At 35.2% G+C, this 10,700-nt stretch overlaps 2 protein-coding genes across 2 annotated transcripts in view; both read left to right on the top strand.

Moving 5' to 3' along the window:
- LOC107675385 (FYVE, RhoGEF and PH domain-containing protein 6-like) overlaps window positions 1-6,006 on the top strand; it is a 23,920-nt gene extending 17,914 nt beyond the window's left edge. The window contains exons 17-21 of the mRNA XM_016469696.1: window positions 411-519; window positions 649-749; window positions 4,918-5,046; window positions 5,497-5,639; window positions 5,738-6,006. Coding sequence (XP_016325182.1) covers window positions 411-519; window positions 649-749; window positions 4,918-5,046; window positions 5,497-5,639; window positions 5,738-5,774 — 519 coding nt within the window. The 3' untranslated portion in view covers window positions 5,775-6,006. The remainder of the gene's footprint in view (window positions 1-410; window positions 520-648; window positions 750-4,917; window positions 5,047-5,496; window positions 5,640-5,737) is intronic.
- Window positions 6,007-6,240: 234 nt separating this feature from the next.
- Window positions 6,241-10,700, top strand: part of LOC107675382 (hypermethylated in cancer 2 protein-like) — a 9,319-nt gene continuing 4,859 nt past the window's right edge. Inside the window, exons 1-2 of the mRNA XM_016469690.1 lie at window positions 6,241-6,343; window positions 10,574-10,700. Coding sequence (XP_016325176.1) covers window positions 10,605-10,700 — 96 coding nt within the window. The 5' untranslated portion in view covers window positions 6,241-6,343; window positions 10,574-10,604. The remainder of the gene's footprint in view (window positions 6,344-10,573) is intronic.

The following is a 10,700-nucleotide window of genomic DNA, read 5'->3' as shown; positions in this document are numbered from 1 at the left end:
TGATCGAATGAAAAAAATATACAAGACAAACTAAAATATTTTGTTAATATATATATATATCTATATATATATATATTTATATATTTATATATATATATATATTAAGTTAAGAAATGTGTATCTTGATAAAACTTATCTTGAGGACCCCTGCAGACCCTCATGACTGTTAAATGTCTGTATGTTTGTCAGATAATTTGACATGGAAAGGTTAGTTCAGTTAGTTACTAGTTCTCCCCAAAAAAGTTGTATAATTAAATATACAAGTATAAATAGAATATTACGTAATCTGATATTTATGAACTACTAATTCATATTATTTCAAAAATACTTTTTACCTTCACCTTTTACCTGTTCACTGCATGATGTTTGCGTGTGCTTATGCATGCATTCTTTTCTCTTGGCATGTATAGGTTGTGTGTCAGGCCTGTTCAACTAACAAACAGCCGCTGAAATACCTGAAGAATCACCTTGCGCGAGTTTGCGATCTCTGCTTCTCCACTTTGCAGCAAAATAGTTCAGGTTCATGACGCAAACACACTCACACAGAAACTCTGTCTGCTTGAAGCCTCGGTCTATATATTTGAATTGCTTTGTATTAAATAAGAGTGTGTGTGTGTGTGTGTGTGTGTGTGTATTTACTAATATTAGGTGACCAAGTACCCAGTAATACACCTCTGTCACCGACTGGCAAGTCGCCTGGTGCCTATTCCTTCAGAAAGCAGAAGAAAATACCAGCAGCCCTTAAAGAGGTGATGATCCAAAAAACTGTCTTTCATATGGCAGTCAAAGCTGACTGAATCTAACCTGTTATCATAAAGCCAGATCCAGGTATACAGTCTGTTGAGGTTTGTCTCGCTCCAGCCATCGACAGCTGTCTTGTGCTGCCTCCTGTACAGTTAATCAAACGGTCTAAAAGACGAGTAATATGTGACGTGTGATATGTAAATCTATAATTTTAGTACTTTGAGTAGTGTTTGTTTTATCAATGCAAACGTTATGTCTTTATACAAGCATTTTCGGCAGGTGAAAAATGCACTCTGATCAATGTATAATTACATTTTTGTGGTTCCTGAAGCATCTGAAAAACCTGAATAACGAGAGGTGTTTTCACTGAGGTGGGACTGTAGGCAGAAAAAAATTCTCCACAAATTTGGATGAGGAAATACGCCAGTTACTTTGTTTCCCATGTATTGACTGACAGCGCGTGAGTTCAGAGGCGTCGTGTGCGCTGTGTGAACATGATGTTACTGTAGTTCTACACTAAACGTGAACATGCATCACGTGAACTCATCTGACTCGCACAAAAACAGATTCAGTATTCCTCAAAATAATGCAAACTCAGAATATGATGCAAACCTGCAATAATTAAACATTAAATAACACAAATATCCTTTATGTATTTAATCCCATTTCATTATGCAATGTCTTTGCTGCTGACCTTCGATGATCCAATTCAACCATACTAATCAGCAAAAATTACCTTAGATGAACACTTGTTTCTTTTTTTAATTGCTGAAGACTGTTGAACTTTCTTCTCCTGCATCCTATTCTGCATGCAATCAGTTTGAGCTGCGGCCTCTACTGTACAGATGTGAATTTACATTTCCTTAAGCCTGAGGCTTATTCGTTTCACTTTTGGTGTGATGGGCTCTTACATTTGCCAAAAATATAACTTTTTATATTAAAAACAAGCAAGCAAGCTCAGCCCAGATGAGAAAAAGTAACGCAAAAGTAATGTAATGCATTACTTTCCATAAAAAGTAACTAAGTAATGCAATTAATTAGGGAGTAACACAATATTGTAATGGATTACTTTTAACCAACTTTAACATTTTCCCAACACTGATTATAATTTTACAAACAATTTGTATTTCATTTAAATGTACTAAATCCTGAGAATGTTTCCACAAAAATATAAAGCAGCACTGTTTTCATTATAGACAATAATAAGAAATATTTCTTGAGCAAATCCTCATATTAGACTGATTTCTGAAGGATCATGCGACACTGAAAACTGGAGTAATGATGCTGAAAATTCAGCTTTGGATCACAGGAATAAATTACATTTTAACATATGTTAAAATAGAAAACAGTTATTTTAAGTTTTAGTAATATTTCACAATATTACATATTACTGTTTGTACTGTATTTTGATCAAATAAATGCAACCTTAGTGAGCTTAAGAGACTTCTTTCAAAAACATTACAAAATCTTAATTTCATACGGTAGTATGAATATGCATTTACGGATGTTGTAATCTTAAAGTTTTAGCTTGTAGGCTTAAACGAGTTTCTGAGCCACTGATATTCAGTTATGTCTTTTGTTGTTTACTTCTTAAAGTAAAATCATACACTTCCATCCTCATTTTCTTTGATTCATTCAGGTGGTGACAGCAATGGGGCGGACGTGGCATCCGGAACATTTCGTGTGTACTCACTGTCAGGAGGAAATCGGCTCCAAAAACTTCTTTGAGCGAGACGGCCAGCCGTACTGTGAAAAGGACTACCACAGCCTCTTCTCTCCACGCTGTTACTACTGCAACGGACCCATTCTGGACGTAAGGATTCTGCTTCCTATCAGCACCTTAAGCGGTCACAGACGGGGCATTCACGGACATGTGTGTTAGCGTCTCATGTGTCACCACCCAGTCGAGATAGTGCTTACTATAGCCGGCCACACTTTACCTCTGGCTTCAGATTTCCTGTAAACATAAACAGTCACTTAAAGACACTCTAAATAGGTTCTTTGCGGTAGAACTCAACACAGAGAGAGTCTGCTGAGAATGTAAATGCATAAGAAAAAAAAAGCTTAAATCTCTTTTAAGGCTCTAAAGTCATTTTAAAGCAATACATCTTTAGTAAAAATGACTAAACATCCTTAAAATAAGATACATTTACAAAAGTGTCTACCACAGCATAATACAAAAGCAGCATAGTATGGCTGCATGCAAAAACATACAGAGCAACCAGTGTAGTCTGATTCACTAATGATTCTAATGAGATTCATGAACACGAGTTATATGATTGAATCAGTTACGAGTTAACATCTGAATCGCTCACTGACTGGAGACATAAATGCACATTAGCACAATATTTACATATAGTACGCAAACAAAAAAAAATTATAAAATGAAAAAGGCAATAAACAACAAGTCATGAGGTTTTGTATTTGCTGGCTGGATGCAAAAACATATAGTGCAACCAGTGTAGTCTGTTCAGTAACAAATGATTCTTATGAGAAGATTCTTTTAATGAGTCAGTTCTAAAGATTCATAATCACAGAACTTATTGGAATGAATCAGTCATGAATTAACATTTGACTCATTTGACTGGATGTTTATATGATAACAGATAAACATACACATTAACACAAAACAAATAACAGAAACTAAATGAATATGTTATGTTGAAAATTTGTATTTCGTTTAGCATGTAGTTAGAATTGGGGTAGTTTATATTGCTAAAACAATTATGTAGGAAATAAATGATTTACACTTTTGTTTCTGTAGGTTGGCACATGAAATGAACACTATTGCCTGTAATTAGTAATAATAGTCTTATTCTTTGTTTTTCTTGCATTCTTTCGAATGAAATTGTGCTTTCTGTACTTTCACCATCATTTCATTGTAACGAATCGCTTTTACTTCCTCCTGCAGAGAGTGGTGACCGCATTAGACAGGACTTGGCATCCGGAGCATTTCTTTTGTGCCCAGTGCGGGTCATTCTTTGGGCCTGAGGGTAAGCAGCTTCCACTCCTCTCAACCTCTTTTCTTCTCTTTAGCTGATGTTTGCTTTTTTTACCAGCTTATTTTCTTTAATATGGTTTTAAGCCTTTGGCAACCTTTTTTGCCCTCTTTCTGTCATTGTTCTGCAGGCTTCCATGAGAAGGAGGGAAAGGCGTACTGTAGGAAGGACTACTTCGACATGTTTGCCCCCAAATGTGGCGGCTGTGCTCGTGCCATCCTGGAGAACTATATTTCGGCCCTTAACGCTCTTTGGCACCCTGAGTGTTTTGTCTGCAGGGTCAGTATATGTGTGTGTGTGTTTGTGGGTGTCTGTACTGATATATCAGCCAATTAATAGGCCAATATTTTGCTTGGACCTGTTTTTATTTTATTTTTTAATGTTATTTTTATGCATTCAATTTTTTTTGTGTGTTTTTAAAATGTATTGAGCACGTTACATTTGATTATATTCATTATATTTCATGACATTTTATTGCATATATTACAGTTATTACATGTTATTAAATTGATTTAATCTCCCTCGCACAAAAACAGATTCATCAGTATTCCTCAAAATGAATAAAAACAGTGAAATGCAAACTCAGATGATCAAATAAGCACAAATATCCTTTATGTATTTAATCCCATTTTATTTGCTGCTGATCTTCGATGATCCAATTCAACCGTACTAATTTAACTTCAGTTAAACGTTTAGTTAAACATTCCCTTATTTATTTCACTTTTGGTGTGAAAGGGCTTTTACATTTGCCAAAAATACAACTTTTTTATGTTAAAAACAAACAAGCAAGCCTAGCCCAGATGAGAAAAAGTAACGCAAAAGTAATGTAATGCATTACTTTCCATAAAAAGTAACTAAGTAATGCAATTAATTAGGGAGTAACACAATATTGTAATGGATTACTTTCTTTAACATTTAACATTTTCCCAACACTGATTATAATTTTACAAACAATTTGTATTTCATTTAAATGTACTGAGAATGTACAGTTATTTTAAATTGCAAAAAAAAAAAAAAAAAACACAATATTACAGTTTTTGCTGGATTTTTGATCAAATAGATGCAGCCTTGATGAGCAAAAGATACTTCTTCAAAAAGTTTTAAATGTCTTGAGATTTAAACTTTTGACTGGTAGTGTAGATGTCAGTAAATTGAATCCATTCATTCATTTTAGGTTTCGGCTAACACAGACGGATCCTCAATGAGCGGCTACCTGGAGAGGGCGAAGGCCAACAGAAAACAGTGGAAACGGTTCTGGTTTGTCATCATGAACAAAGTTCTGTACACTTATGCTGCCAGTGAGGTATGAACATATAAACGGGGCAATTTAAAATAAGTAAATAGAGTCCATCTTTAATTTTCTGTAGACTTTGAGGTCAGATTGAAATGATCAGGATGCAAATGCTACTCTTATTGCTGGAGCCTCTGCTGTTTTGGAGTGATAGTATCAGTGATAGTGACTGGGTGGGTCTAGTTTCTAAACAGAAATAGCCAGTGATGTGTAAATGAGGGCAATCGTGTGTTAATGTGCTCAGGTTTCTGTTATCAAACACAGTTTAGTTATAATAGTTATTATTTTATATATATATATAATATATATATATCAACTTGCATGTTGTGAAGTGATGCTGTTAAATTTCTGCTTTATAACCACATATTTTATTATTTATCAAATTATGTAACCAGCTCATTGCTTTTTTCCACTATTTTATTTATTTAGCATTTTTACCCTACTTGTATTTATTGTATGCAGGACGTAGCAGCTTTGGAAAGTCAGCCTCTTCTGGGATTTTCTGTCCGAACAGAGAAACCCGAATCTTCCCTGCATTTTAAACTTTATCACAAAAACACTCTGTACTACATCTTCAGAGCGAGCGACAGCCAGATCTGTGACAGGTGAGTGTATTTGTATAAAAGAGCCTTCAGTCATGAAACACTCCATGTTTTTAGCCATTTCAGTGTCATAATCATTGCATAAACATTTTTTCTCCTAGATGGATTGAAGCGATCCAGGAAGCCACGGTTCTCTAACCCTCTCTTCCTCAGCCTGTGATGGACCTTCATACAGAAGACACGCATTACATTTGATTAAATCTAAGGCTCACCACATTTGCATGTGCAGTTGCTACTATGAAGTTGTTTCAACTGTGAAATTAATGTTTTTAGTTATGAAATACTTCTCCATAACACATCTGATAATGCATTTGCATAATATACTACAAACCCTTGCTGTTATATTTATGCTTTATGGCAAATACACTGTATCCAGTTAGTTGCATTCAATAAATGTATTTTTATACAATTTCATTTCAATATTTTGTCATTTTAGAATGTAGGTTGTTTCAAAAAAAAAAAAAAAAAAAAAAGATTTTGAATATTTGATATTGTACTATGGCTCAGCACATGTAGAGTATGATCAAGCCTTGTGTCACTCTGACAGAGGAACCTGAGGTAATACTATGGTAACACCTCCAGCAGGACAGGTAGGGGGTGAGACTGATCTCGACAGGGTCAGGGGTCACACTGCCTACGTCACAAGCTCCTAAGATGGCGTTTTGATGACGACGGGAGAAGTGAGGACCCCTGCCCTTGTTTACAAGGTACTGGAAAATAAAATACATATGCGTTTGTTGTCGCATAGAAATATGATACAAACAAAGGCGCGGTGTTGAACTGAGGAACTGGTGGTGATTATGTTATAACGAAAACTGCGGCTTTAATGCCTTGCGTGATCCGCTTACCTAACTTAACCACGGCAAGCTATCATTTCCTGTTGTTTGTTTTTTATTATTTTATAATTCTCATTGTTTACCTCCTAGCAAACATCCATATCGTCGGATTCAGGCGTGGTAGGGGAGTATAAAACCATAAACTGGTCATTTACACGTTTATAAACGAGCAGTTCCGCATTTATATGCGTGTGTTTTTACTCCGGACCCACCGTGTCCTTTAACGAGCCCGGCCGTGTGGTGTTTCGACGAGCATATGCTGATATTTATTTTAATAACCTTTTGAAACGAAACCAAAACGCGTGTCGTTTCGCAATTTTGATCAAAGACCAGCCCTGATTAATTAGCACATGCGCAGTCGGTCTTCAGGATCTGTTCATCTGTAACTCGTAGTCATTATTTGCTCTGCATTGTTGTTGTTCGATGCTCAGTAAAGCACAATAACTAACTGAAAAACGGGAGATGATTGTTATTGTACTGTAATTATGACCATTATGCCAAAGTCTATTTAAAAAAGAAATGATCGTGGTAACGGAGCTTCTGCTAAAATGCTGTGGTTTCTGCAGAAATCATAATAAAACTGTAGTGTAAGCTTTAGGAGTCGATTTCATTTTGTTTTCAATAACTTTTTTTGATATAAAGTTACAGCTGTTTTATTGTAACAAGTGACAATAACGAGTGAGTATCAAATACATGATTAGCCTACGTTTTTGGTAAGGGAACACAAACAAAATCACATTCGTTGTTCGTTATTCACAGAGAAATATTTAATAGCAGCATTTACAAGCATTGTAATCAGTCATAGTCGGTTACTGTACACTCCCAAGCAGCTCATCTGCGATATTGTGAAGAGTGCTGCTAATCACATGTAATCTGGATGATGCAATCACATTCCAAAAAGTAAGTACTTGTAATTAGAGTACATTACATTTGAAAATGCTCAATCAGATTACAGTTACTTTTTTATGCGTCACATGATTACATATTATTCACACAATGGGAGTACATAATTTATTATTTATTGAGTCTCCGTAATTCTTTTTTTTGTTTTTTCGTTTCTTTTCTAAAACTACTACTTTATCATACCATTTCGCTTTGATTATTCACAAATGTTGTGTAAATAAATGTGTAAACCATGCTTCTGAATTTGAAGGGGAAAAAAGCACCTCTCAAGCTATTAGACCATGTATGAAACAAATATTGATGCAAGTTACTAAACACTGCTGAGAAACTCTGTTTCTTCGTCATATCTAATGACTTTAAGTGATTGATGTTTCTGGACAAAAATATTTCAAACCTGGGAGACTTTGGGCATGTAATGTCATATTTGTTTTTATGATTGTTAATGTTTGTTCCCAAATGTTTTTGTCAGGCAAACCCCTTAAAATAAAATATTTACTTGAAATATCTCTGAGAAAGTTTATATTTCAAATAATTTAACAACACATTCACATGTTTACAGTTCTCTGATGTCAGTTAATGGTCACATTGACGTGCAGGTAAATATTTATATTTTTAGTGTTTCAATTAGTTTTATTTTACATATTTATGATTTAATTATTAGCTTTTTATCAATTCACAAACCCATTGCAGTTCTTACATTAAGCCCAGTTTGGGGAAACCCTGGTGTAATGTAATGTTTAATGCATTTTAGGATGTTTATACATTTTTTTTTATATTTTTTTCTCTCTTTGCTTTTTTATATCAATATGGTAAGTTTAAAACAGGTTTGATAAAAAAATGATCTAAAAGTAATTTAAAAAGTCATAATACATTGCCTAAAATAAGTATTGAGTAACCTAGATTACCTTACTAACTAGTTTCATAATGTAGTCTGTAATCAGTAACAGACTTAAAATCTGTGACTAAACATCAATACAGTTCGGTTGAACCATAAGTACGCAGTTGTGTACCTTTTTAAGTTATCAAATACTTTTTGGCTTCAAACCAAAGTTTGAGTACTGACGTATCTCAAAGCTATATATATATATATATGTATTAGTGCTGGGCAAGGATGTTTTTTTTAAATCGCGATTAATCGCATTATGCACAAAATTCAATAATGAATTCAAAAGTAGTGTATTGTGCACTTTTTTCATTTAAACGTACTGCTATATGAACAAAAGTGCAATAACATTTGGTTTGCAAACACTTTAAACAAATAAGGTGCTTTTTACAGCAATATTCCTTTTACATAGTAGCAGTTAAAATATTTCTTGTAAACCACAAAGCTATTTGCCACTGCCAGGGCATTAGTAGGGCACACTGCCGGGGGGGGTCCGTTTTTATTTTTCTGGACTCCTTTTTAATGGTTAAATTTAATTTTATTAATCAAAAAGCATGTCTAATTAATTAAAATCATGAAACTTAAACAATTTAACATCAATTTATTAAAAGTTTAACAAATATTACATGTTTAGGGCCCTATGAAATGTTTTGTTTTTTCCAACCTTATGTTTTATTGTTACCAAATTCTGTTTTAGCATGTCTAATTATTTGAAACCATAAAAACAAGTTTAATTTATTCTTACAATAGCCTTATGATTTTTTGCTCCGAAATTCTGTGTTGTGTTACATTTTTTTAACGCATAAAACATTCCTTTAATCTATCTTTTAAGTAATGAAAATTAAACTAATTAAATTTTTTTTAACGGTCAAATGCTCATGAAGTGACTCAGAGCAGTTCTGGAGATGTTGTTCATGTATTTATGTTCTCATTTAGTGAGACGGCAGACGCTAAAATCACCGCAAGCGTCACGTGCGCTTCAGTACAAGTAGTAAACAAAACCGCTTGTCTGCGCCATTCATTAACACAGAGACACGCAGAATTCATATTTAAATATGAATCGTTTTGCGGCTTAATATTTACAACTACTAGTGGCAGTGTGCTCACTTGTGTGTGCGTGTGCGCGCGCATCGGGCAGTACTCCGCTGTGCGTGATACAGAGAGCGCGACCATAACGTAGAGACCGAAATGACATGCCGTTGTGTAAATAAGATAAATAACATACGGCTATTTAGTTTGCTTAATAAAAGAACAAGGTATAGTCCTGTTCTATCGGAAAGGTAACTTTAAATTACTTCTGTTGTGATCTGGCGCTATAGAGAAAATATAATTTAATAAAATGAACTTGACCTTCAAGGGGGGTGCCGTTGGGGGGGCGCGGGCCGCCCCCCCTAATATAATGGCAGGGGAAACACTGGTTTTATGTAAATGGTTCGTTTAGCCGGCCCTGGTGGGCCAGAGCACGGTACGCATGTAGTGTGAGCGCTAACCATGCCGATACTTCTGATAACGTGCAGCATGATTGCGTGAACATTTCTGAGCGGCAAAATTGATAGATCTGTAAAGCAATATATTGTGAGAGGGCAGTGAGTTACCGCGTCCCAAACGACTCAATAATAAACCACAAAGTTAACAAAACAATGCACTCCACTGTGCTGAGTGAGAGCGCATCTCTGCTGTCTTCACGTGCTATCGGAAACTTCCTGTTTCCCACTTATGAAGTCGTGCTTATGAGCACGTTGCATTCTTTTCTGTTAAAAATAACAGTGGACAGTGGTTTGTGAATGTTGATGCTTAGCCTAAATAATTTTATCAGCAGCGTCCATGTGAGCGCTACTGCCGTCTTAGGCCCACCCCAAATGCTCTCATTGGTTGAGACGTGTGATGACACTCATCCCAAGCCAGTACTGATCAACATCCCACCCCTCCTGTGACCCATGGTTTGTCTGTATGTGTGTGTGTATATATATATATATATATATATATATATATATATATACACACAAGGGTGCTAAAAAATGGGCAGTCACTTTTGAACTCAGTTGACTTTATTTATAACATTGACAAAATTATTTATTGATTGTGAATTTATAATTATGCCATAATACGATGACCATAGTCAATTCAAGGTGATGTTGCATTCTAAAAACAAGGAATCTAAGCACCTTATTAGTAAAAACTTTGGCTACTTTTTTCTACTGGTCGTCCCCTGTTTTTTGTTTGTTTGATTTTTGTTAAAACAAATGCAGATTTTAGCGATTATCCTTGAGGGTTTGTGTCACATCAAAATAACATCTAGCTGTCTTTTCTTACAGTGACACCAATGCAAAACATCAAGGGTAGGCGATGGAGCTCCCCAACTATGCCAGTCAACTGCTTCTCCAGCTCAATCAGCAGCGCAGCAAGGTCTTCCTGTGCGATGTCATCATCATGGTCGAGAAC

Source organism: Sinocyclocheilus anshuiensis, unplaced genomic scaffold (assembly GCF_001515605.1).
Source record: "Sinocyclocheilus anshuiensis isolate Anshui unplaced genomic scaffold, SAMN03320099.WGS_v1.1 scaffold1844, whole genome shotgun sequence".
Classification (NCBI taxonomy): domain Eukaryota; kingdom Metazoa; phylum Chordata; class Actinopteri; order Cypriniformes; family Cyprinidae; genus Sinocyclocheilus; species Sinocyclocheilus anshuiensis.
The sequence above is the reverse complement of the archived record's forward strand: the minus strand, read 5'-3'. Positions and strand labels throughout refer to the sequence as shown.